Below are 27,628 nucleotides of genomic sequence, written 5' to 3'. Positions count from 1 at the left end.
CTACCAGGCCACTCTGCTGGTGTCTGCCTCTGTCCCAGCCCTGTCCTGTCTCCTAGGGTCTGTTGGGTGTGCTGCAACATTTTTTTCTTTGTGCCTTTGTCCCCCTTGTCCACTTCTGGAATGACCTCTTTCCTTCCCCTAGCTTCTAATTCTCTTCTACCCCAGATCCAGTGAGAAATTCCCCATTTCTAAGGCCCAGGTTGATGTCCCTGGTCTTCCCTGTACTCTTCCAGGAGCTCAGAGACAATACCCTACAACACCCAGGGTTCACTCACATCTGCAGTGATACCATGTTCTGAATCCACAATGTGGGCTCTTAGCCCAAGTACAAGTGCACACCTGGAGACATTGAAGTGCAAGTTCAATACTGGAACTGCCAGGAAAATGGGGGTCTTCGCCTCCATTGTCACACACCCACCATCTCACATGGCAGGTTGTTGTCCAGCTATCCTGGAGTTATCCAGGATAGGTTCTGCTATGTTTCCTGTGTTAGGTAATGTTTGGAGAGAAGAATCGTGACTTCACTGAATAAGTCTCATTTTAAAACACTGTGAGTTGTGGATGTACAGGAGGTGGGCTGGGGAAGCACTTCCAAATCCATTCTCTAGATCCTAGGGGGTCAAGGAAAGAAGAGTCTAGAAGAGAAGGAATTGATTTAGACTCTACTGAGGTCACAGAGAGGCCAAGCAGTTCCTATAGGGGTCACTGAGTTCAAAGAAATATTTTGAAGAAACAGGATACTTCGATTGTGCCATTTTAGAAGAACTGAAAGTGCCTTGCGGGAAGGAAGGAGGAAGAGGCTGTAGACCCCTGAGGCAGTGGTGGGGAGCACCCACATGTGGGAGGCCTGTCTACCAGCTGCGATTGCGAACTGACCCCGGGGCAAAGGCCACTGGTCCCTTTCATTGATATGAGTTCCCGGCTCTTGGCCTGGGTTCTGCCCTAAGCCCATTGTTCAAGCACTGCATGACTTCAGGCAAGTCTCTTTCTTTACCTCAGTCTCAGTCTCCTCACCTCTAAAATAAGGTAATTGAAAATTTATGTGTTAGGTTTGGGCCATGGTCTTTCTAGGCCCCTTTCAGTATTCCGAGTCAACATACCCAAAACTGTTTAACTGATCCTGGGCCATCCCTGCCTGGGAAAGGAGGAGCCGTTATTTGACCACTCTTATACAGGCTTCTGGTACAAAAAGTATTTTTCACAAAAGCAGAACATGGGCCCAAAGAGGAAGGCTGTAGATGGTTGAATCTTGCATATTGTACAGGAAATGAGTCTGTAACATATCTCCGGAAAAAACATGGTTCTCTATCCCCAGTTGAACACTGATCAGAGACCATGCTGTGAATGGAATGGCTTGCTCTGCATGGATCGAGGGTGGGGGTGTGGTGGGGGGTGGCCCTTCTCCACTGGATAGAGCCTCCTGATGCTCCAACCTTGTGTCTGAGTCCCCTACCAACAGATATTTCTGATCCAGAGACTACAAGCTAGGGCAATGCTGAGATATCTTGCCTGCCTAAAGGGAAATAGGTCTAGAGTCAGGAGGAGCCTAAAGAGCTCAACAATGGCCAATTCTGTATATGGCCTCATGCGTACACTGCCATGAAGGTGCACACCTATTCCTAGGCCACTTGTATTTTGAAAAATAAATATGATATTGGGAGCACTTAAGCCAGAGTCTTCAGTGCATTGAGACAAAGCATGAAGCAGTGGTGGCTCCCGTGGGTTCCATGTCTTGTGCTTGAGTACTTTAAGGGGACTGGGCTTTCTAAACCATCAGGAACAATGGGCTTTGTTGTGCTTCCCCCCTGTTTGCTTGCTGGACTTGGAAGTAAGGGGAGCTGGGGAACTTCCTCTGTCTTCATTGGGTGGATGGCCCAATCCTGGTCTTGAGATAGTTAAAACCAAATGCTTTGCCCCAGGACAAAGACCCCTCAGGTCAACTGAAATTGTTGGAGGTCACAAAAGTGTCCTTGTAGGCTTGAGTCTTGAACTTGCCAGTGCTCTGAAGCAACTCTGCTCCTCAAGGTAGGGTGAGATGAGTTATTCACAGAAGACCTTGTAGGAAAGAACAACTAATGTTTTCAGGGAGTCCAAGATGACAGGAAGAAGTGGGTAGGTGGAAGGAAATGTGGCAGAGCCCAGAAAATCCAACCTGAAGGTCCAAGCACCAAGTTGGGGAAGAGAAGGGATTAGAAGGAGTAAGTATAAAAACCAGAAGAGGTCTAAAGGCTAAGCAAATATAGAGTTTTCTGTTTGAAAATGGAAACAGGGTCATATGATAAAACACACCTCCTAGCTAGAAGTAAGGTGTGATAGGAGAGAAACACTGGGCAAGACTACATTCAAGTTCTACTTCTCCTATAAATGAGATGGGACTTGTGTAAGTCATTCTGTATGAAGCTTGGTTTCACCTGTAAAATTAGTGCTCCCAGCATTGCTTAGGCTGAGATCAGGGGAGCTAACAAGGTAACATGAGACCATAGGATATGGACTGAATAGTCAGGCATACAAGGACATGCTGGAATGGCTGATTCTAGGACTCCAGTGTGAGTAGAGGTGCTGCTGGTTCTCTCATCCTCCAACTCCCTCCAACCCAAGTGACACCATGGAGACAGCTACCTGCAATTTAGACAACTAACATTTGGAATAAGAAACCCACCAGGCCCATGCCCAAGGCTAGGTTTCGCTGTGCTGTCTCTGGCTGAGGTTATCTTTGGTCTTCCTATCTAAGATCTATCTGGGAAGGCACAGCTTGAGCCCAACTCCTTCCAAATTGAAGTCTTTTCTGACCGCTAGAGTTCAGGCTGCCTTTCCTCTTTTGAACCTCTACTCAAAGTGCAATATGAACACACACAGACCAGCATGCTTCTGAAATTGCCTCATGTGGTTTTCTCAAGGTAGAAACCATGACTTCATTCCTTGGACTCCTCACAGCGTAAAAAACAAGAGCCCTGAGGCAGACAGGAAAATACCTGCAGAAATATGGAATATAAATGTGTCTTTCCGGGCTTAGGCAGTTGCCAAAGTATTAATAATACTCTTTTTCTTCCTTCACCAGTCTTCCTGTCAGCTGGGCTCAGTTGTCTGGTCAAGGTCAGGGGCAATGTTCATTTTCTGTAAACCATGTAATAAGTACTTCCCTTTTCATTGGTGATAAATCCATGAGAAATAAGAGCCACTAGCAGTGGTAGGATCAGAATACTTTAATAAGATATCAGTGTCAAAATACATTTCCCTATAAAGTTAAGCTCCCATACAGTTATAAAGTCAGTAGGAATTCGATAATATAATAATGTTCATGAAATTGTTATGTTGACAGATAAGGTTAATATGAAGCTTGGAATATTTTTTCAGAGTGTTTTAGTAAAACTGCAAGGGTAAAATGCCCTTAATGCTGAGGCAACAAACACAGGAAATCAAATACCAGCATTGACATGTCAGTAACCCTTCAAGGTCTGCCGCCATGTGTCAGGCAATGCTGAGTTGCCCAAGTGGGCTTCAGGCAACACCGCATCTTAGGTAATTTTACTCGGATAACTTAGATTGGTTTTCAAAGTTAATTTTTGGTTTTGGCAATAAGTCCCTCTGGTCCTACCAAATTCTTAGTCTGATGTGCTGTGTGTGTGTGTGTGTGTGTGTGTGTGTGTGTGTATGTTTAAAAACTTATTGTACTTATGACAGAAAAGTTCCATGTTGATTGGTATTTAAAAACCAAAGGGTGTCATCCCTCTTCCCCAGTGAGTTACAAAGTGCTCTGGGAACACTATTTTCAGTGCTTCTACCTGTACATGTCACTTCATGTGACAGAGACCTCAGCAAGGGCCTGAAGCTAGGAGCCATCATTCCTGGAGGTCTGCCTGCTGCTTGCCAGCAGGGGGTACTGCACCTTGGCCTTGCAGGGCCTTCTGCCTGCAGGCTGAGGGGGGCATGCAGGACTGGGGCTGGTCAGACCCCCTGCCCTCCCTGTGGCACCCTTTCTCAGTCCAGATCCAAGGTTGTGAGCTAGGAGGACAAGGGCTGGGTCACTACATCATTTCTGAATCCTTACTTGCTGCCATGAATTCCACCAAAACCATCTCATGGTAGTTCTGGAAATATCTGAATGTGCCACATAAGAGACCATTGGAGTCACAGAGCTCAGCGCACTTGAAGGGCTAGCAAGACAACCTGAAGAAAAGTTAAAGCACTTTCTCTCCCGTAGTGTTCTTCCCGCCCCCCAATGTGCCCTCAGACCCTCTTGGCAGCAATAATAATACATACATACATACATACATACATACATAGTACACAGAGAACACGAGGAGAAGACAGCTCGCAATGCTCCCACTTAATGATTCCACTTCTTGGATTGCTTGTCATACCTATGGCATATCGCAAAAGCGAAAAGCCCACAGAGAAAGAGCTCTTTAGCAGTGTTAGTACAGGCCCGTGGGAGTACTGTACAATTCTGCAGTGTCAGTAACACCGAGAAAAATAAAATTAACAGCTTAAAAAAGATCTTAAAGTGATTTTGTGAGCAGGACTCCATTTCTAAGTTTTTAGATATTACAAAGTACCCATATATATGATAAACACTTAACCCAGATATAAATTTTCCTTTAAAAAAAACTCAGTTATGCTTTTGAATAATAAAAAAATTCACTGGAGAGGAGGTGGGATGGGAAAAACACCAAACAGTTTAGGAAAAGTCACACCGTGCACCTTTCACAGGTAACTACGCACCCTGGAGTTCACCCTTCACATTGCTTCCCACCTCCCTGCCCCCCATAAGTCATATCAAAATTAGAGCAGAGTTGGCTTAAAAAAAACACTGAAATTTACAATATGGTGATTAGTTTTTAAAAGGAGAAAAGCTTTGAGAGGGAGAAGCCACAAATCAAGCTTGAAAAAGCAAAATCCTTTGTTTCTCTTTGGCAACAACAATAACAAAAACTCTTTTTAGTTAAATGAAGCCAAAGCTTTCTCTACACGAGAGCCAACATATACCATGCTTGTTAGTATGGAGGCTATGTGTGTGTGAGAGAAACCTCTGGGTAATATAAATTAGAAGTAATTGAAGGCGGGGAAGAAAAGTCTTATAAAATTTAAGAACATTTTCATTGACAGCAAAACGGAGCAGGTAAAACAACTGTGTATTTTAAAAATAAGGATAATACAGTGAGCATTTCAGAAAAAGGCCACTGCTTGGTGACCTGGGCAAATCAGCCAGGTAAGTACATCTTGTAAGAAGTGTGCTGGTGTTAGAAATACCTAGTTGCAAAAACAGATGTAGAGTGAAGCTGGTGGGATGGCATCAGCAGGGGCATGGCCGGCAAAAGGCCCTGGCTCAGGTGGCCTGGTCCAGGGCTCTGAGGAGGTCCCCTCCTTGCAGGAGTGTGGAGGTTCCTGGCACAGGGACGTTCACCTCACAGTCATATCTGGTCAGTTCAGGCAGTAGATAGGGCTCGAATGAGGGACCCAGCAGTCGGCTTGCCATGCCTGGAAAAAGTATTAATGCCATATTTTAAAGACTTAAATCAAACATTAGCAAAGTGCCTATTCCTCTAGAGACCAGCAGGGATGAGGAGGGCATTTCTAGTTTTCAGGCTAGGGGGCAACCTTAATTTCCCTGAGCTCCTTCAATGTTTGTCTTTCCTGTGACTTTCTCAGAGGATGGGCCCAGGAGAGAACATGTCTTAGCAGTGCTGATATCCAAGGAAGAGGAAAGCAGACAGCAGCAGAGGCAGGGCCCTCACGAAAGCTATGGGAAGAGCTGGCTAGGCCTGGGCTTGCCGGTCCCATGCCCACTGTGCATAGGTAGCAGAGATGAAAGGCTGAATGGGGAAGAAGGAATTCAGAACCACGTGGTACATGTGCACCTGGGTCCTCCAAGATTTAAGGGCCTGGAGATACCATTCTGCTTGCCACACTCCTTCTACCCCTAAGCCATTCTCTAGCTGCCTAACAGGAAGGAAAGGCTCAGGTGCTAGAGAACAGCAATCCATGCCGCTTGTTGGGATGAACTGTTTTCTTTTCCCTTGGCTTACCTATAAAACCTCACTCCTGGTGGCCTCTTTTTTTCTGGTCTTCCTAATCCAGGCCTTCCTGGGATCCATGCCAGGATGGTATCAAGAGATATTTGCTAATCATTCCTTGTTTATTTCCCCTCTTCTTTTATCCATAGTCAGAAATGATATGAGTTGAAAAGATGGTTCTCCCTTGATTGTGGCATTCAAGGAATACCACATACAGGAAGGACAACACTGACTACCCAGACTGATACCAGTTACCCAGTTCAATGCAACACATGCTAATCTCTTGCTGGAGCTTCCTGTCTTGCCCACTATCCCACTGGTAAACAGCAGAAGTAGAGTTTAAGCCCAGGGTTGTCTGGGGTTCTATAGCCTGAGCTTTGAGCATGAAACTATTAATTTTCCCCAAACTATACTACTGAGGACAAGGGCCTGGTATGTCTTTCCAAAACCACAAATTATTTCATGCTAAACAGAAACCTTTTCATGAAGACATCTATATTTCGGTGGCTGTAGCTGAACCTTCCAGAAGACAAAGTCCAATGGCCTCTCCCAGAGCTCCAGGTCACCCTCCCGGCAGTGTGCCCTCTGTGCATATGCTCAGTTCAGCTCCTGCCTGGCCTCAGCGCCATGCCCCTGGTGTGCCAGGGGGCTTTAGGCAATACTGCAAGGTGAGGAATGGAGTAAAAGACACACACTCTGCGACTCTTAGGAATAGCAAGAGTCCTGGAGGTGACCTGCTCCTTGGAGGGTTCCTTCTAAAGCAGGGTGGACAGATGGCCTTCCAGCCCCACTGTGATATTTCTGGGGAGGGGGAGATTACTATCCCTTTCTGTGGCAGCAAGCTTGTCTGTGTTCAGAGCCAAGATTAGTCACCTTGTGATGCCCATCTTCTGGTCCTCCCATCCTGACTTGGCACCTCCTCTCTTCAACAATCCCTAACATATAGCCGTGGACTCCTCGCCACGCCAGCAACCCCCTTTCTTCTGAACACACACTCCTGATGGTCCTTAGCCTTCAGTTTGCAGAACAGCATAATGTTCCTGGGGACTGACACAGTCTCCAGTTCTTCAATGATTTTTGGCTGGGTTTTAGACATACCCCATGACGAACCTGATTGGTCAGAAGAAACTTTGGAGAGGTGACCTGAGCCCTAGAAGGTGCTCTTTGGGCAAGTAAGTGCCAAGCACTGTGCAGGTGCTGGGAAAAAGGAGAGGTGGTCTTAGCCCTAGGGAAGCCAGCCCTAGGGTGGGCTGAGGAATCCTATGGGCAGTACTGACCAGGATGCCTGGGTACTGGGCAGGGACTCTTTAAAGGCAATGGTTTTAAGTCTGGAGCTTTTCCAAACATGGAGCTGCTGTGTGAGGACGGCTGCCTCTCAGCTCTCTGCTCTTCAGGCCTCCCACCTATTTTGGGCCCTGGGATGTAGCATCAGCTCTCAAGCACCTACCTGATACCTTGTGAGCTGATGGCTTGCTGTAGTCCTGGTACTGGGAGGCGTAGCACTGCCGGGAGAACCCACTCTTGGCGTTCTCCCCAGGGCTCATGGCAGATGGCGGCTGGGGTGGGGGCAGGTGTCTCAGAGGCTGGCCCAGGCCTCTCATGGGGTTCTGGGTGAACTCATCTGAAAGATTAAGGCCTGAGAGTGAGTGTGATGGCACAAAACTGAGGGGACAGGCTGTGAAGTCCCCAGCCTCCCTTTCCTTCACAAAAATCATGCAGAGCCTGAGACCTCAGAGCCCAGAGATTTCTGATGTTCTAACAAGGCTCAGGAAGCCAGTGCATGGAGGAGACAGGATGGACACTGAGGAGTCTCCAGCCCTCCACCAGACCCTGGGACCCGGCCTGCTCACCGGGGGGAACATTTGCACTCAGGGACTTGTCAGGCATCAAAGGGCAGGTCCCGCCCCGGAAGCTCTTCATGCGTTTCCACATCAAATGTGAGCTGCTGCCACTGCCTGGAGGATCCCCCTGCATGTGGGAAGGGCAGATATAGGGAGAGGGCCAGCATGCTACCTCCTGAGCCCAGGCTGCACTTGGAGGTACTCCCAGCATGCACATTTTCTTTGGCCCTACCTCCCACCAGCCTGTCAATGAGTTCCCAGGCAGGAGATGGCTCACCCCACTTGTGTCCTGGAAGGCTTGTTCCTCATACTCCAACTGTCGCTTTAGCTTCAGCTTGTTGGAGAGGGCTATCATAGCTGGGCTCATCACATCTGGGCCCCGAGGCCCGAAGTCCTTTGCAGACCTGCCAAACCCAAGACATTGGGGTGAAGGATTCTGGAGCGCCTTCCTCTGAACCCAACAATTACAACTAGGGTGACTCACAGACTCAGAGGGCAGAGAGTCAGAGCGGGGCTATGCACCTGGAGACTGACCTGTAGCTCTACTTCAGTTTCCTCTACCTGGTGAGATGCTGAATGGTTCAAGCCTCCTGTCCTTTCCTCCACATGCTTGTCCACCTTGGCATGCCTAGGTAGCTCATAGTCCTGTCCTGGTGTGTGGTTGCCCTGCTAGGTGACATCAGTCTCTAGGAGGGTTTCTTTTGCCTCTGTCTCCTCCTACCCTAGCCCTGACTGTTCTTCACTGCTCCCCACTGAGGACCAGCTGGGGTACTCTGTAAAGGGCATATATCCCATAGTGGTCTAGCCAATGAGCCTGGGAGCTCCCTGTCCTATACCAACCACTGTGACTTAGCCTAGTGAACTCTCAGCTGGTTGAAATGGGAAGAGGCTGAGGATAGGTGGGAAGGCAATGCTGGGGCCTATGCATGGCCCTCAGAGGGAACCCTGAGATAGGAACCCTAAACACCTTTTCGCTTTTCAGAACCAGGGTTCCCTGAGACAACTGAGAAAATTGTCACTCAAATAATTGCCTGTATTGGGTAGCCTATAGAGAGACAACAGAGTTCACAGCTCTTAGCAGGCCACTTTTCTCCTTGCCTATGCTCAGTCCCTTGTGACCTCCTCCAGCCCTGTGGACACTGGTACTGCTCAAAACTGAACTCTCAGAGTTCAGAGAGGGCTCCATGGAGCACCAGGTGCCTGTGGAGTGGGAGAAGGGAATGGGGCAGGGAGCCTATCCGTCCCATCCCCACCCAGCATGGCCCCTGCAATACAGCCAAGTGACTCTGCCACTGACCTCATCTTGAACATGGAAACATGGGGCGAGGTAATGGGGGGTCCCAATGGTGATGTCCCCAAGGACTCCGTGTGCGGCTGATCCCCAATAGGCCACTTTGTGGGCCCAAAATGTAATGGTGGATCTGGAGGCCACTGTGTGTTGGATCTGCCCCCCATGGAAGAGAGAGGGGTGCTGGCCTGGCCACAGCATGGTGGTAGTGACCCCTTGCTTCCAGCATCAAAGAAGATGGAGGACATGGGCCAATGCTCCGGCTCCATCTTCTTGCTCCCCAACTGCTGCTGGTACTTGTCCAAGAGGAAGGGGCTGTGAGAGGCCACAGGGGCCAGTGGCTGGAAGATGCTGGTCATGGCACTGAAGCAGTGCTGGGGGGTGGGCTGTGGGCTCTCTGGCAAACGCGGCTCCTCTGGGCAGATAGGGCTTAGCTGGAAGTCTTCTCCATCCATGGGGATGTAGGGTGCTAGAGTCTCCAAGTCCAGCTCATTGAAATCCGTCTGAAGAGGGACACAGTCAGGGCAGAAAGGCTGAGTGGATGACACCCCTTCAGCCCAGCCCAGAGCCATTCATCTCAAGCACAGCTCCCCAGGGCTATACCTTGCTCAAACCAAACTACACCCTGTGAACTACCAGCAAACAGTTGGCCATCTAAGTGTGCAAGGCCTTCTGTCAGGGGACATTGACCTTTCTGTGCACTTGTCCTCTTCAGTCTCCACCAATGTCACTTCTGTGCCCAAGCTGGATGCCTTCCTCTATTATACTTGTCCAAAATGCCCTGCCTCCTCTAGCTCCAGTGGCTGCCCCTTTCAGAGCCCACTGTGGGAGACAGAGGGCAGTTTGTTTTCCCCTCCCTCATAGGCCTAGACATACAGTAAGTGCCCATGGTATGTGTATGGACTCTTGTAGAGTATACAGTTGGCCTCCAGTGGCAGAGGGACTTCTGTTCCAAGCAAAAGGTACTTGGAGACCACACTCAGGGTCACAATGTCGTGATGTGCACCACTGAGAATACTCTCAAGAGGATGCAGAAAACACAGCTTCTATCTTCAGAGCCCTCACCCTCATGGGACAGAGCTATTTCCCAACAATTATGGGAAACAGCATAGACAGGTCATCTTAAGTACTAAGAAATTTGACAGAGAAGTGCTGAAATAGTTAGGAAAGGCATTGTAGAACAGCTGGAGGAAGGTGGAAACTAGATGAAGAACTAAGACAGATGTGGTGCATGATTTTCCCTGGGGTTCTATGAAACACCCACCCATCCACCCCCTCACCCGTTACGCTGTTTGCGCAAGATCATGTGGCTTTATGGAATAAATGTGCTCCCAAGAAGGACATTTGTAAGCACATTTGTAAATCAAATATCGTTCATTTTAAATAAAATAATTATTTAAAAAATTCCAAAGTGAATGGGTTTATGAAGGGAGTAACCATCCCACAAGTTCAGGAATGTTTTATGAATTTGGATATGATTTTTTTAAGAGGAGGAATTTCTTAAGGAAATGTCCACAAAGACCATTATCCAAGTATACAGAAGATAAACAAGTTGAGAGTTAAACACAGAGGTGCAGCAAAATTGACCAGGGGCAAGAGTGGGAGAAAGGCAACCACAGACCCTCTGTTCCCTCCCCTTCAGCAAAGGTATGAATAGTAGGCACATGTGCCACCCTGGTCTGCTATGCGGCCACTTACCTGTGTGCTACACTGGTCCTTTGCCTCTGTGTCCATGGCAAAGAGCTTCTCAATCACTTCAATTTTCAGGTCATCCTCCAGAGAAGAGTAGTAGTCTCCAGGGCTGCTGGGCTGGGGGCCAGGAAGCAGGGGATGAGTCAAGGACCATGGCACTCTTCTTCCCAGAAGTCCAATGTGGAAGAGAAACACGCAGCTGGACCCATTTAGCTCCATTCCACCAAGTATTTGTAGAGGGGCTACTATATATATATATATATATATATATAGTATATATATAATATGTATTTTTTTTTTGATGATACTGGAGGTTGAACTCAGGTCTCACACCTGGTAAACCGGTGCTCTACCACTTGAGCTATGCCCCCAGCCAGAGGGGGTACTATGTATGAGCTGTATGACTTAGGCCTATTCCTCAAGTTCTCTGAACCTCAGTCTCTTCATCATAAAGTAAGGCTCTTATCACTTCCCACACGTCTTGAGGAGCAAACAGGATAAAGGATCTGTCCTTTATCCTCTGCCTATACAGGCTTATGCCCTGCACAAGGACCATGCAAGATGCTTACAGCTCTTTCAGGAATTCCCACTCTGATGGGAGTGGGAGATGGATACTAAAAGCCACCAAATGGCTCTGATTCCTGGCAGGTGAGTGTCCAGGCCATACTCAGGGCTTTGCAATAAATTTGCCCAAACTGTCCCTTCAGTAGGAGGAGCCTACCCTTACCATGTCCTTGCCCAGAGGGTGGGAGGCTCACCGTGGAGCAGCTGCTGTTGCTTGTGGCACTGGGTGTGGTGCTTCCTGGGGTGGCCCCCTGGGGTACGGTGAAGGCAGGCAGGCTCCCAGCCTCCTTCTGGGCACTGTGACTCCTCAGCTCCGCAGACCATGGCTGGGCAGGGGGCAGGATGGGCTTGCCATAGGCTGAAGACTCCTCGAAGCTCTGGTTTCCTGTGGAGACAAGGGGCTGCTTGGTGAATATCCAGACCACTAAGTTCCCCCATGGCAGAGGAAGCCCATAAGTTGTAGGAAAGGTTTTAAGAGGGCTAAAAGCATGCCTGGGGCTTTGTTGGGACCTACGTGCCTTTGGCCAAAGCTGTGATTCAATGTATGGACTCCCTGTGAAGGGAGACTTTTCCTAGAATGTTTGATTTTCAGAGACTAAACTTATTAGAGCTACCTTTTCCTGAAGAGTGATCCAGAATGTAAAAGGAGTTACGAGAGGAGAGAGGCCATTTGCCTCAATACTGCCATGAAACAGGGGGCCCAACATGTCTTGTTTCTGATTCTCTGAATGTTGATTCTCATGTGGTCTAAAAGGGACAGTGATTCTTCCAGAAGTCACAGCAAGGCCAGAGGAGGATGTCCAACTAGGGAGGGGGGGCTTCCCAGGTGCACTTCAAGGATGTCTCCAGGATGGGTAAAGGCTTTGTGGGGACCACAGTGACTTGCATCCCAGCAAGACTTAGCAAATGTTTCAAAGAAGATAGGCATTTGAGGGCTTAAACCTGGGTCTGTTTTCTGAAATGACCTCTCCCATTGTTCCAACCTAGTCCTCTAACTAAATAAGAAGGCTGTCCTTTGAGATCCAGGAGGAAATCTGCCCTTTCTCTAGGACAAGTCCACATGGCCTTGAAGCAGACCCCTTCCCTCCCTTTCAGCAAAGAGTTTCGTTGCCAGGTGGAGAAAGGACCCCTCAGGAGGGAGTCCTCTTCTGACCCACCTCCTTTGGGCAGCTTTGGGATGGTCTTACTCAGTAGATAGGGCATATGTGGGGTTTTTGTTTTTTGTTCTTTTTGTGCCCAGCAGACCTATCTACTAACAGGTGGTTAGTAAGATATGGGGATGGATCAGGCAGAAGTGTGGCTAGAGAAGTCTGTTATGGTAAGAACTGTCCCTAGAGCCAAGAGGGTTCCATGGACCCAGCTAGGCTAGGAAGCACTGACCGAAATCCAGAGAGATGATGGCATCCCCAGGGGTTGGGGCCAGTTGGGCCAGCTCCTCGGGTTCCTCCTTCAGCTTGGTGAACAGGAAGTTACTCTTATCAGATACAGCCACCTCACCACCATTGTCAAAGATGTTGTTCATGGCCATCAGGTGGGGTTTGAACAGGGATTCAGTCTGGTCCATGGAGAACACCACGTCGTTCTTCTCAATCTCACTAATGGGACAAGAGAGCCGTTCAGACTTTCTGCGTTATCTGGCTCCCAGACACATAGAAATCCTGACAGCCAAGCTGCTCAGACAAAAAGATGGGCAGGACCATTGTGTTGGCACCTTGTAAGGAGCCACACAACGGAAGTCTGTGGGTGATGGAGGAAGAGACTGTGAGAGCATCCTCTGCATATGGGCCTGTTTTGATTGTTCTTCATAACTGCGCTGGAGCTGGCAGTGCTCATAAGACCAGGATGCTTTGCCCGTGTTTGCTTCACCATGGCAATACTGCTTTGATGGTCTTCCCAGGGGTGGTGGAGGAAAGGTGTGACACTTGCTTTTCCCAGAAAGCACAAGCAGTTCTCTCACCTGTTTCCCCAATCCAGAAAATATGAAGTGACTACTGGGTGCTACTTGCCTTCCCACAGTTAGAGACATGGCACAGTGACAGATAAGGGGGAAGGGGCAGAAGAAATTCCAAGGATCTCCCTGTTTCTGAGCTCTCCAGGCAAAGACTGCAAATAACTCCTAGATGCAGTGCCCAGGGTTCTGAGATGCTCACAGTTCTCAGGCACCCCTGCACCCTTTCCCTAGTGTCTCACCTCAGAACATAGTTGACACACATGATGCACTGAGGCTGCAGGTTTCGAGGGTTGTAGATGACCGTCCCCTGGGTCTCCAGCCACACATAGCCTCCGTGTTTCGCAAGCATCCGGTACTGACCACTCACTACCTGTCCCTTGGTACACACTAGGAGAGGAGAAAATGGAGCCTGAGGTCAGAGAGTTAGGGGAGCCAGAGACCCCACAGGGAGAGCAGTCTGCAGAGGGTGGCCAGAACTGGGCATGGGACAGTGAGGACAGGGAAAGAAGTGTACGTGAGAGAACTTAGAGAACATCTTAGTCAACTGTTTATTTTAAACAGAAGAAAAGGAGGTTAAGGAAGGGTATGTGACCTGCCCACAGCTGCACAGCAAGGGAGCAACCTGCTCACCGTGTAGCTTTGCAGTGGCCTGTCACCAGCCTAGCTCAGCTGCAAGCAGAAGCAAGAGTGGCAGAAGCCCTCTTTCCTCATGGGGTTCAGTGACAGGAGGCCCTCCTCCTCCTCCGTTTCAGTTGCTGGGGGCTCACCAACACCTTGGAGAAAGCTTGACCTCAGGGCTGCACTGTGCAGCAGATCTGTCACCAATACCATGTTTGTGAGTAAACACAGTTTTTTTTTTTTTTTTTTAATTGCTATCCTTGATTTTGTCAAGGTTGTCTGTTAGCACTGCCACCTTTGGTGCCAGAAAAGATTTGAGGCAAGCACACCATTTTCCAGCTGAGGACAAGCAAGGCCTGGGACCTCAGCAGCTTCCTTATAAGCTGTGATAAGATCTTTATACTTCTCTCAACTGCCCAGTGAGGCTGCCTCATTATGGCTTCTTCCCTCTTCCAGATTGTTCTAATTGCTCGTTTAAAATGTGTTTTTACAATCTGAAAACATTGTGGCAGGGGTCCCACATTCCAGATTGTCCTCTTCGCCAGTCCAGAACACTCTGGCTTCTTTCAATAAAAAGGAATCAACAAATCCCTTTACATTAAAGTCTACTAAGGTCAGAATTTCTGGTAGTTTTCACTACTGCCCATTTACTTTCAGTCCTTGGGAATTCATTGTTCAGAACTCCAGCTCAGAAACCTTTAAGTCACAGGGAACTGGGGAAAGTCATGATGGGAGGAAATCTTGATAGTTTGGGGACTTTGGGAGAGGAATACTCCTTAGTTTGTTTTCCTCTTTTGTATAATGGGGTATTGATAATAACTGTCACAATGATGACAACTGTATGGTACCCTGGGCACCACTGCTGTTTGTACTGAGGACCAGATGTACTTCGTGGCTTATCAACTGTACAAATGTTGTAGAGGAAAAGCCACCTCTTTCCCAAAACTACTAATGTGTGTAAGTGCTCAGGTCTCCAGACAGTTGTTATATATTTGTAGATAATGTCACCAAAGGCTCCAAGGGAGTCCAGGTTCTCTGAAAACAGTCTCCCGGTTTTTCTGGACCACCTCCCTCTTCCCCAGCCCTGCATGGGGAACAAGCTTGGTGCATAATAATGCTGACTGTAATCCTTTATGCTTATGTTTTACTTGGCACATTTTGCCCTCTTTAAAAATTCAGCAAGCACTTGCCGGGGGCAGGAATTACTGTAACTTACAAATGTAAAGTGCTCTGCAGTGTCCAAAACTGTCTCATGAGATAATTCATTTCTGCAATGCAAGCAGGTCACTGCTTGGCACAAAAAGCACTGAGGGGTAAGTGCCATTCTCACCTGACTACTCAATGCCATAAGCTATCTGTTTAGACTCTTGTCTCACATCTGGAGAACCTGCAGTCCAGGCAGATTCCCTTTTGCTTAAAACTGTTAGTGATTTGCTGAAAGGCTCCCTCGGTGGAAACAGGACACAGGATTACAGTCTCAATTAAAGATCCTATTCTAAGATTTGTTTGCGTTTTATTTATTTATTTTGGTGGTACTAGGGATTGAACTCAGGGCATTAAGCTTGCTAAGCAAGCACTCTACTGCTTCAGCCATCCCCCAGTCCTTTTGCTTTTAGGTAAAGTCTCACACTAACTTTGCCCAGGCCAGCCTCAGACTATGATCCTCCTAACTTGCCATCTCCTGAGTTATTGGGATTATAGGTATGCATCACCATGCCTGGCCCTTGCTTTTTGTTTTTTAAAATAAATTTTACTGAGGCTAATTTACCTTCAGTAAGAATGAACCTATTTTAAGCATACAGTGTAAAGAGTTTTGATAAATGCACCCACCTATGTAACTATCACCACTATGAAGGCATAGAACTCTTCTGTTGTCCCCAAATTTCTTATGCTTTCTCTCAGTCAATCCCCCTTCTCACCTCAAGTTCCAGACAATCACTGTCTTTTTTGGTCACTGTGTATTGTCCTTTCTATATTTTCACATAAGTAGAATCATGCAAGAGTATGTACTCTTTTGTGTCTGGCTTCATTATAGGCAGAATGTTTGAGATTTACCATGTTGTCACAGGTATTCATGGTTCATATCTTTTCATTGCCGAGTAGTATTCTATTGTATGGATGTATCATAATTAGTTTATACATTAACCTGGCTATTTGAGTTTTTAGTTTTCGGTTATGAGTAAAGTTGCTGTAGAGATTTGCATACAAATCATTGTATGGATATATTTTCATTTCTCATGAGTGCAATTAGAAATGTAATTGCTAAGTATATATTTACATTATCAGAAAGTATCAATTATTTGCAAAGGGTTTGAATCATTCTAATCTAATCTTTTAAACAAAATCCTGTGCTGTAGGGAGGATAGATATCATAATATTTTAATATGAGGAAACTAAGGCCAAAAAAGCTGATAACTTGCTTCACATCACACAGGATAATAGTGACACAGGCTGGACTAAACAACAGCTCTTGTGAGTCCTAGGACATTACCTTGAGCCAAAAATGGGCAGGAAGGTGGAATTTGCTGTTGCTATTGTCCTAAACCATCATGGACTCCTTGTCCAAAGGAGTAACTTTTCTCTTTCTTGCTTTCTGTTCCTCTGTGCCACTGATACTCCCCTGCTGAAAGTAAAATGATTCTTGCATAATTTTCAAGTGCCTGGAGTTAACTTATTTAGATGGTTCTTAATGCAAACCAAATTCAGGGCTCTTCTTCTTTTTGATTAAACAGTTCAGCAAGCAAGGCTTTAACTGCATTTCTAGTAATTGCAGACAAAGGCCTGTTCTGTCAGTAGAACATAATTCACACCAGCTTTCCAATCATCTGCTCATTAATGCCAGCCTTGGTGAAGGGCCTGCTACTTGGTTAGGGAGATAGGGTTTTTATGGCCTTTAATCTTGTTTTCCTAAGAGCACATAATGTCCTCATACAACAAAGTGAAGCCACCCCCAGCCCCCCTCTGAGAGTAACAATGTATAAATTATTAATCCATTTAGAAATGATGGCTTTCAATTATCTAAATCTGGTTGAGGACTGAGCTTCCCCAGGCATTTCAATGGGAAACGTTTACAGGCTGAGACACCACACATACATGGGTAAATCTGAGATGAAAGTGTGTAAACCTGGACCAGCCTCAACCTGAGCCTTCTGTTACTAGAGAAAGAAAAGGAGAGACTGAGTGGAGAGAAAGAGAGGGAGGGGCAGGGAGGGAGGGAAGGAGAGACAGAGAGATGGAAAGGCAGAGAGACCCAAGACCCACACCCTATTTCCAACCCATGCTGATTTCGCTTTGCTGCATGTGGACCTGCTGGTTGATCAAAGGGCTCTGAGCTTAGGGGAAGATTTACTTGGCTTCTTGGAAGAAGGAGCCTATGATTTTTTTTTACTGGGCTGTGAATAACTTTTAAGTGTGCTCAATGCTTAAATACAGATTGAGTACAAACAAAGCCAAAAAAAACCAAACCCAAAGAAAAAAAAACCAGCAGATTTTCCCTGGAATCAGAAGAAAACAGATACAACAAATTTTTACCCTAGTCCTTGTTATAGATCAAAGGAGTTCAAATGAGGAGGGGAGAGATCTTTTTTCTATGCCTGGTGAGAAGTCATGATTTTTGTTCCCTCTGACAGTAGCTTCTTCTGTCCCCTCCCCAGAACATAAAACACAATGCTGTCCTCCACAAATTCCCAGAAATGTTTTACATCCATTCCCTTTTTGGGCTTTCCCCTTGGCTTGGAAGGCTGGACTTTCCCACAATTTTACATGTAAAGGCAGAGAGGCCCAGAAAGCCAGGACCTGAGAAATCAGCAGGTCAGGTCATCTGGGTGAGAGCTGGGCCCTGAGTCCAGTGCCTGCATAGCTCTGCCAACCTGCCTTGGAAGCAGGAATCCCCCCAGGGTTCAGAAAAGCATGGGGAATCCCAAAGGAAAGGGTGGAGCCACATCCTATAATTCAAAGCTGGTTACATTCATGGGCTCACAAGAGTGCCTTGTCCTCTGTCCCTCATCCCTGGGTCCCTGAGTGGGGCTAGGTCTAGGTGGTTATGTTTATTCATTCATTAATGTTTTTGCCAGAGAGCACAGTGACAAACTTCTCTGATTTATCATGATGGTCCCTGTTGTACTGTCAGATCAGATGAAACCCAAGAGTCACAAGAAGGAAACAAAGGGGCTAAGTACAAAAAGCTCTCATTCTTTAAGAGAGTGACTGTGCTTGCACACAGCTTATAGAGTTGCCAGTCTGTTCGCTGTGCTAAGCCTCAGATCTCCTGACCTTGAGATGGATGGATGTATTTAAGAACAATAGAAAAATACTCATACTTTCATCCCTTTGTTGCCAGGAGGGCCACTGAGAATCTTCTCAGACTCTACCCATTTGTAACCCTTCTATACTCCTCTCAGCACCCACTATGGACATTTTAGAAGCATCTTTTACCAAATACTGTTTTTGCCAGTGGGTTTATCATTCATTTAGTGCTCACACTGCACCAGATGTTGGGAGAGATACTGAGATAAAAGATATGAGCCACTTAGCTTCCAAGGAGCTCATAGACTTCTTTTCCCTCAGAAACAAGATCTCTTAGGGTACAAATTATGTCTACCAATTTCTATGGTCCCCAGTGGCCCCACTCTGAGCCTACAGGGTTATAGGCTCAGAGTCCTTGTATGCTGGTGGTGTCTAATGACTTGAGGAAATTGTCTTGGATCACCAGCAAACGGAAACCTGAATTGGGAATCCGACCAAATGAACACTCTAGAACTGCCTTGTCCAATATGTAGCCACAAACCCAGTATGGCTAGTTAAATTTAAATTATTTTAAATTTAATTAAAAATTCAGTTCTTCTTTTGTACCAGCCACATTTCAAGTGTCGCACAGGCCTTATGTAGCTTATGCCAATGTACAGCCTTTCCATGGCACAAAGTTCTATTGGCTGACTCTGTTCTAGAATAAACAGATTTTTTTTCTCCCAGGTTATAGAGCAGATTTCCCATGTGCCAACACTTTGCTGCCTGGACAGCCTCCTCAGATGGGTTTTTTAAGATAGGGTCTTGGAATGTAGCCCAGGCTGGCCTGGAACTCATGATCCTTTTGCTTTAGTCTTCCAAGTTCTGCAATTACAGGCCTGTGCCACCACACCTGGCTTGGACAGCCTTCCTTCTTTAAAGTTACGTTAATCTGCCAAGCAAGCTCTGAGAGAACTGTGGCTGTTCAACACCTGTGTCAGGTGGGCCTCATTCTGTGTTTAGCCCCCTCCAGGTCTAAATCAAGTGTCCTTTGTTCTTTTCTTAGCTCCTCCATCTCTCCTATTCTATGCACAGGTGGGCTTTAGCAATAGCACAGACTCAAGGTGATTGTGTCCTGTCTTATATTATTCTCTACAGAGCTGCCCCAGAGGACTGGGCAGACTCTTGATTGTAAAAGAGTGCTCAGTGGAGGTGGAATGTGGGCTGAGGTTTAGTCTACCTTGCACTCCCCAAGCTCTGTGCCTTGGCCTGGGCCTGTCACTTTGGAGGAAGGATCCCTTTTCTAATTTTCCTGAAAGTGTATACAGGCTGGGGGCTGCCTTGGTTCTCTGACCATCTTGAACATATGGTTCTTATCTGACAACTCTGGGAGGGAAGTGACAGGTCTGTCTCATCAATCATACCCCACTCAAGGCCAGACTCCATGAACAGAAGGATGCCCATGAAACACTCCTGGAACTTACAGTTCTGGTGACTTTTGGTCATGTTCTCTGAGTCCAGTGCATGGTAGAACTCATAGGCAGAGCGGCCAAGTAACTCCTCAGGGTGGTAACCAATCAGTTCCGTGATTCTGAATTTAAAAGAAACCAGCTTGTGAAGAAGAAAGAACGTATGGAACTGGCAGGTGGACAAGTGTTCAAGAAGCTAGACTCAGATGACAAATAAAATGTACAAATTCGGATCCAGACCTCTTGGTCATACCATTCATTCAAGCACCAAACCATCACACTCAATCTGCAACTGTAGGTCTATCCAAATCACCATGGTTCCTGCCTGTCCTGAGGTCCTGAGAGGAAAGAAAAACACTTACTTAGAGGAACCACTGTTCCCCACCCCACTGCACACAATTGCCTGCTCTTCAAGAACCAGTGTGAAGAGTTCACACAGCTCAGTCCTGTAACTGTAGCTGAGGGGGTGAAAGTCCAGGAGGGAACACTGTCAGTTTCAAGTTCATACAAGTGTCCAGGAACAGAACAAGAACAAAACTGACCTTCTTGATTAGTAGCTCAAGCTCATTCTAGAAATATCATATCTATGGTGATATAAATGAAAAGTGGCAATTTTGTGGCCCAGGTTGGGAAGAGAGCAGAGTGAGGAGGAGATGGGCAGGAGAGCCAACTGCTAAAGCACTTCTCCTCAGATGCTTCTCCTCAGTTGCCCTGGAACATCAGGTGTGTTTTCCATGGCTGTTTCTACTTATCCCTCCTCATCTCCAGGAATGAGGGAGGGTGGGGGTGGCGAGGTTGGTGGGAAGAAAAACAAACCACAGTCCTCTCTGATAAATAGGCAGCTATGCCAGGACAGGGCATGGCTGGCCCAAATGTCACTATCTTCATTCTGTCCGGTGGCTGGTTTTGATGGAAAGTGAGCAGGAAAAAAGAAAATATGGAGAGCCATGAAGAATCTCCCAATCCTTAGGACCTTTGCTTTGTACTGGAAACATTGGAATGAGCAAACCCTGCCCAACAACCACCATACTGACACCTTCCCATGTCAGACCTAAATGTTATTCCTCAGTCTTTGCTATCTCACACATTTTTTCTCATGAGTTTATCGTCTTGTTTACTTGGCCTATCACAAGTTAGAACTGAGGCTAGAGGTTCATTATAACAGTCATAACTGAGAGCACATGCCTATGGGCATACAGCTGCCTGTGTCCACACTGGGTTAAGAACAGGACAGGAGGGCAGGAGCAGAAAGCAGAAGTGCTAGCTGCTCAGTTTGCTTCTCTGCTCTCAGTGCCCCTCCAAACAAGGTAACTGCACATATCTGTCAGACTTGACCCTCCTAAAGTACTGTTTCCATCCTGCCGTGCCCTATCCCTAGTTAAGCATCTCTAGTTTCCCTCTTGCCAATCACAATCAAGTGCTAACTGCCCAGTTTCTGGGTCCCCCACCCCCTAGAACCCAGTCTCCATTTTCAAGCAATGTGATCTTAGCTAACCTGCCACGTGCCACATGCCCTCTGCCCTGGTAGCCCACTCCACACACCTCCCCAGCTCTGGCAAGTTCACTCCTGCAGATGGTCTTTTGTGCTTCCCCTCCTGTCTCTTCTCCAAGTCCTGGCTCTTGCAGGGCAAGCTTGAGGCTTCACCTTCCACAGAACCTCTTTAATTCCTTCGGCTCTCACCACTACTCTTCATACAGTCCTATACAGCATGCACATATCACCAAGGAGGATGCATTTGTCTCTGCACAACCTATGCTGGGAGCCTATGCTGGCCCTGGACTCAGGTGGCTCTTTCTCTTATTGCCTCCCCTAGAACTGGTGCTTAGGAAGTACCTGAGTGGTAGATTAATTTTCTCTAGATCTCAGGGATAACCAGAGTCCTATCTATCCCAGCACTACCAAGGAACCTGGTTGCTAATGATGTACTTTTCTTGAGTATAATTAACTGCCCAAATGTATTCTGGCACATGTGTGTACACACACACACACACACACACACACACACACACACACACACACTCTCACAGCCTCCAGCAACCCCTCAAGATCCTCAATCCAGTCTGTAAAGTATCTGGTATTGAATTGAGCAGAGAAGAGGCAAGTTCTCTGCCTGGATGAGACACTGGAGATCAAAGTATCTGTCAAACAAAGGGGAGCTCCACCAACCAAGAGGCTGAAGTCGCCACCAATTTAGTCCTGGGGAGAATTTTTCAGCAAGATGCCAGCAACCACCTGTGCCAGCCAGTTGATCTCATAGCATGTTTTCTCCCCTCAAAGAGATCTCTGAACTCACTGGCCATGGACCTGTTCCCTGTAGCCTGACTCTGGAGCTGGTACCCAATAGCACCTCAGCTGAGGCAGAGATTGGTGGAGAAGGAGGTGATGGAATAGCACTGGCCCTGCAACCATATATCTTTTTTGTTGAGTCAAATACATCTTAAGTTTGGCCTGAGAATCAGAACTGTACTGGTGGCCCTGCTGACAACCAGCTGGCCATCTGCAGGCTGATTTGCCAGATAAACTGCTTCCATTTCTGGGCAGGTCTAGAATTTTCTAGCAATCCTCAATAATGAGTCTACAGGCATTCCAGGAAAAATATGATTCTATTTCCTGAAGGAATTAAATTTCCTTTCAAGATTAGGATCTTTAAATTAAAATGTTCAAAGTAAATATCATAATCATAATGAGATAATTTTTATCTAATTAACATATCAAAGGCACACAATGGACATGTTTTGGAAGTGCGCAAACAAACCTAGATTTCAAAATTGCCAGATATCTTCCCACTAGCAGCTTTCATTTATCTTGTCAACTAAAATAAATATTTAATGTCTCCTTCTTCATTCCTTTAAACAGACTACCATAAAAACTGGGAAATACACATATCCCAAACACAATTGAAGAACATTCGAGTTGTCAAACTTTACAAAGCCAGGAAACCCCAGCTTAAAGCGAATGGTCATTGGCCCCCATCTGCAGGCTTGTCGACGCCAGCAGGGAGGTTAACGAACCATCCTTGTTTATATGGTCGGACGATGGCACACAAGGGCCTTCCCCACTCATTTCCCTGGGCTTTGGACACACCAACAGAGCTGCACTGTGATAAGGATTGTGTCTGTGCTCTCCATCAGGGCAGGGAAACCATTTCTTTCTTTCTTCTTAATTAAGGACTCTTGACTCACTGGGAAAAAAAATCAGTTTGGGGCCAGCCATAAATTTAGAAGTTGATTCAGTAGGGTCGTTCTGCTTGAAGAAGAGAGAGAAATGTGTAAGAACTTAATTTATCTAATTTCAAAAAGGTGAAAGAAAGAGAAAGAAAAAAGTAGAAGAAAGATGAAAAGATGTGGACAAAGACAGGCAGCTACAAGGAGGCAGAGGAGGAAGGAAAAGAAAAATAGAAAACACAGAGAAAAAGGATTGTTTGGTTCTAAGTTAGTGTTACCCCAAGTCAATATGTGGGCCAGGCCTCTGGCTTTGGACTGCAGGTCAAACGGCCTATAAATTGTGAAATGAGTTATTCCTTGGCCTTCCATTGCTCTTTATCCTTACGAATGTCCGGAACTTCTGTTCAAAAGCGACTATCTTCAGTCGAGTGCTAGGAAGGAACTTATTCTCTCGGTGCTGTCCCCTCAAGAAGAAGAATCTAGTCACATCCTTCAAGAGGGCTCTTCTCCCCAGCCTGTGACCACTGCAGGCCGTCCTGGCACACAGCATGGTAGTCAAGCTCCTTGGCTTTGGATGCCACCGCCTGGGGACATTCAGGGTCCTGCTGCAGTTCTACACCTGTTTTCTACAGGAGTGAAAGATTTGCTAAGCAAATTAATCTCATAAACAAGCTGGTTGGAGAGCATTTAAACCAGTTAAGAGGGTAAAAGTTTTAAGTACTTCATTATCACCTATTTGTTTTCCAAAGAATGCATTTAAAAAAAATTTGGGCAGTATAAGAATTTGAACTCAGGGTCTTGTTCTTGCTAGGTAAGCACTCTACTGCCTCCAGCCCATAAAAGCAAAAAAGATAGTGTCTTGCATTCTTTTGCTTGGGACTGGCCTGGACTACGATCTACCTACCTACAACCTCCCACATAGTTGGGACCCCAGGTGTATGCCACAATTTGTTGAGATGGGGTCTCAAGTTTTTGCCCAGGCTGGCCTTGAACCATAATCTTCCTGATCTCTGCCTTCTGAGTAGCTGGGATTACAGCTGTGAACCACAATGCCCTGCTTCATTTGTTAATAAATACTTATATTAAAACCTGTTCTCTCCTTGCACCCTGCTGGCAACCTTTTCTTCATTCATTTTGGTTTCTATACACGCTTATAAACTTTGACACTGCATTTCATTAATATACAGATTGTTCATTAACTCAGATTTCAATGCTTCTTCCTTTTAATGTATTTTTACCCAGATTTTGCTCACTTTCAATACATCCTTAAGCCTGTGTCTTCCTCAAGTATTTCCCAGTTATATAACCCTCTACCACCAGCCTTGTAGTTCATGGAAAATCAATTTCCATTCTGTCAGCGTGGCATTACAGAGTACTTAGAGGATGATCTTGTGAATAGGAAGGTAGCTCTGGCTCCATCCCAGACCAGTCCTGCTATAAGTGCCACCAAATGCTATGATGGTCTTTCATTACACCAAACCCACAAGTGTAAGAGGAAATGTTCCTTGAATTGTGAGTGAGAAGCAGATCATGGAGAAGGAATAATTTCTGAATTGTGAGTCTATTAACTTTGAAATAAGTTCCAAAGAGAACTTACAGAGTTGCCTCTTCCAGGGGTTATTTTGAGCATTTCTTAACTGTGGTTAGGGAAGATTCCAGAACACTGTCAGCTGAGTAGACACAAGTACACACTCTAAAGTTCCTTCTAACTCGGGGAGTCTAAAGAAACACAATACTCTTTTACTTAAGATGTGTAGGAAAGACTAATGTCCAGATCTGTAAAAATTTAGAATTGAGCACATATGAAAATAAAATGCATGTAATGTATTTCTGCACTCCTGAAAGATCGCCTTGAATTTAGAGATGCCATCTAACCTCTAAAAAGTAGCAAAGTAAATATATTGCATTAAATTTACTCAATGAACACAAATTTTCTTCCCTCACTTTTACCACCTTTTCTTTTTTTTTTTATTATTCATATGTGCATACAAGGCTTGGTTCATTTCTCCCCCCTGCCCCCACCTTCTCTATTAAATAAAATAAATTCATTGTAAGACTTCTCCACAGAATTTGTAGCACAGTAATCATAACTTACTAAGCTGCAGCTCTTGGTTTTATTACATCCTATGCTGCCTTGATCCATTGGCAAAACAGGGTTGCCTTCAAACACTTCATCTGTAAAGATGAAATGATCTTATTTTAATTTAAAAATTTTACTGTAATTTTGATGCCTATTTTCCTTCTACCTTATCCACAAAGTTTGCATTTATAATTTATTTCTAAGACACAAGATGACTCCACAGAACTCACAAAGTCACAGTGCTAATTAAAACATGTGAATTAGAAAGACTGATCCAATCTCCTCCATGGCCTCCCTTCTGCCACTGTTACTCTCTTTCGCCACTAGATGGCACCTCCATATGAATTTAAGAACCACTCCACTTTAAAGCTAAACTACCTGAGAACAACTTGTCTTTCTCTTTGGTGAATGGAAAATATTCTATTTTATATATTATTTGTACATTCACTGATTCACTGTAGTTTCATTAAGTTGCTTATCTCTCAGACTCTAAACTGATGGAGTTCAGGAATCATCTCTTTTACTTCTTTGATATAAAAGTCTTGACACAGGATTAGATATATAATAGATACTCAATAAATATCAGTTCATGAATTGATTACTTAGTATTTTAAGTAACAAAGTTTTACACTTCTGTAAAACTCTATACTATATAAGTGGAGAAGATCATCAATTATACTGATAACCAAGACATTCTTTAACCTAGATACGAAACTTTTCTCTCCTGGTTCGGGGTCAGAACAGTCAGTTGTAAACAGACTGAACATCCCTAATCTGAAAATCTCACATCTAAATCCTCAAAAACTTTCAGATTTCAGAGCATTTTGGATTTTAGATTTCAGGTTAGTATGCTCAACCAATGGAGCCTATGCAAATATTCGAAAATTCAGTATTTCAGATAAAGGCTACTCAACCTGACATATAGGTTGTTACAGACATTAAAAATATTTACTGCCTCAAATAATAAGAGAACTTCATTCTGTCCTCTGATCCTTTATTAAGGAGAGAACAAATGCATTTAGAGCTATCTGCACTCCTTCATTCAATTTAAGATATATCATAATGGGTTGTCTCAGGTTCACTTATTGGGATCCTGAGAGTTCAACACAAGACAAGTCCTCTTTTTTCTCTTCTTCCTGCTATATCTCTTTGCTATCTTTTCCCTCTGTTCTCTTTTTCTCTATGACTCCTTTTTCTTTTTCTTTTTCTTTTGTTTGATTGTATCAAACTGCCTCAAAAGTGATTCTGATTGTCTGAGTTCTTCAGGTTCTTTCTAACTTTCCTTATGGGAAAACAATCATAGCTCCTCCTGTGACACGTGTCACTAAACCAAGTGAATTTTCTGATTAAAATGGGAGGGCCTGTCCCCTACTAGTTATCTTATATGGGTGTTCAGTTTTGAAGCAATTATCTCAGAAAGGTATTAAGGGGGAGGGGAGGAGAGACAGAGAGAGAGAGAGAGAGAGAGAGAGAGAGAATGTGTACACATGCACATATCTTTCCCCATCCCGATACAAAGAGTGAAAACAAGCTACCCCCAACCCCTCAAAATCCATGTCCTCGTCAAAGCAATTGAAAAATAACACTTAGGGATTAAGGACTTAAAATAGTCACTTTGTAAACTGTCTAAGCCGTGTCTGTGCCCTTGTTAACTAATCTGCTAATCGGTTAAACACAACCTCTGTGTGGCATAGCATTCTGCATGGTTACGTGCCTCTACAGTCATTTCTCCAGCACCACTGAATTTGAGTTGGGGCCATGTAATTAGGTTCCTTGAAAGGCAAGATTTTGCTGAAAATGCAATGTGTCCTGCAGAACTTATAAGCAATATCTCCCTCTGCACTATGAGTCACAAAGCCCTAAATCACAGGTTCCTTTAAGACAATCTCTACTGTGCCTGATAGTCTTGAACCAAACTAAGAAGTTGGTGGGGTATTTCTCCTTACCTGTGTACATTTCCTCCTCAATCACCTTTAGATGCCCAATTTCTTGTGTTTTTTCCCCCTCTTCTCCTATCCAAAGGTTAGTGACTTAAGAAAATTACCTTAAACTCTTTCAAACCAAGATAATGAATAAGCAGATTAATACTGAATTATCTTTTCCAGGGGATTTTTCCCCTCACTTAACAATAATCAAACTTAAGCTTTTTTTAAAAAAAAAAAAAACTCTTTTTGCTATTATCTAGGGATGGTGAGTAATTTTGAGGACAGAAGAGCTTGCCCCATGCTTGTGGAGTCCTGTGATGGCAGTGCTTCACTCACAGGGGACACCTCCAGCTTCCATCAACCCACAACACTAGTTGCTCCCAGGTTGCATGGCTAAGGTGTCCTGAGCACCACTTCACATCAAAGCCAGCAGCACTGGGACTTCCCAGGTCATCTCAGCAGACTACTGAGAGGGGTACACATCACAGAGTTATCTTCTGCCAAGAATGTTCATGTGAACACAAGGCCTGCAGGTGATAAATGATCTTATCCAGAACAGGGATTCCTCTTTCTCTCCAATTATCATCATTACAATGGCAGAAACAATAATAACAACTGTCATAAATGCTAACTGTTGAAGTTCTAGGAGAAAAATCTTCAAAATGACTTTCTCTTCCCACTTGGTTGTAGCATTTTTTCCTACTTATATAATTACCTACTACCTGCAAGAGCCTTGAGTCTTGGATTTACTGTGGTTGGAACTGGGGGGATAAGAATGTTTTAAAAATGCTTTTATA

General features: G+C 45.4%; 1 protein-coding gene across 2 annotated transcripts in view; it reads right to left on the bottom strand.

Annotated features, from left to right (window-relative positions):
• Nucleotides 1–3,188: 3,188 nt before the first annotated feature.
• Nucleotides 3,189–27,628, bottom strand: part of Epas1 (endothelial PAS domain protein 1) — an 83,030-nt gene continuing 58,590 nt past the window's right edge. For both annotated transcript variants that reach the window (XM_020182984.2, XM_020182983.2), the window contains 10 exons: nucleotides 19,677–19,783; nucleotides 13,590–13,737; nucleotides 12,780–12,994; nucleotides 11,594–11,784; nucleotides 10,842–10,952; nucleotides 9,153–9,646; nucleotides 8,133–8,259; nucleotides 7,865–7,982; nucleotides 7,462–7,635; nucleotides 3,189–5,478 (listed from right to left, as the gene is read on the bottom strand). In XM_020182984.2, coding sequence (XP_020038573.1) covers nucleotides 5,327–5,478; nucleotides 7,462–7,635; nucleotides 7,865–7,982; nucleotides 8,133–8,259; nucleotides 9,153–9,646; nucleotides 10,842–10,952; nucleotides 11,594–11,784; nucleotides 12,780–12,994; nucleotides 13,590–13,737; nucleotides 19,677–19,783 — 1,837 coding nt within the window. In that variant the 3' untranslated portion in view covers nucleotides 3,189–5,326. The remainder of the gene's footprint in view (nucleotides 5,479–7,461; nucleotides 7,636–7,864; nucleotides 7,983–8,132; nucleotides 8,260–9,152; nucleotides 9,647–10,841; nucleotides 10,953–11,593; nucleotides 11,785–12,779; nucleotides 12,995–13,589; nucleotides 13,738–19,676; nucleotides 19,784–27,628) is intronic.

The sequence above is a fragment of the Castor canadensis genome, chromosome 12, assembly GCF_047511655.1.
Source record: "Castor canadensis chromosome 12, mCasCan1.hap1v2, whole genome shotgun sequence".
In the NCBI taxonomy this organism is placed as follows: Eukaryota; Metazoa; Chordata; class Mammalia; order Rodentia; family Castoridae; genus Castor; species Castor canadensis.
The sequence above is the reverse complement of the archived record's forward strand: the minus strand, read 5'-3'. Positions and strand labels throughout refer to the sequence as shown.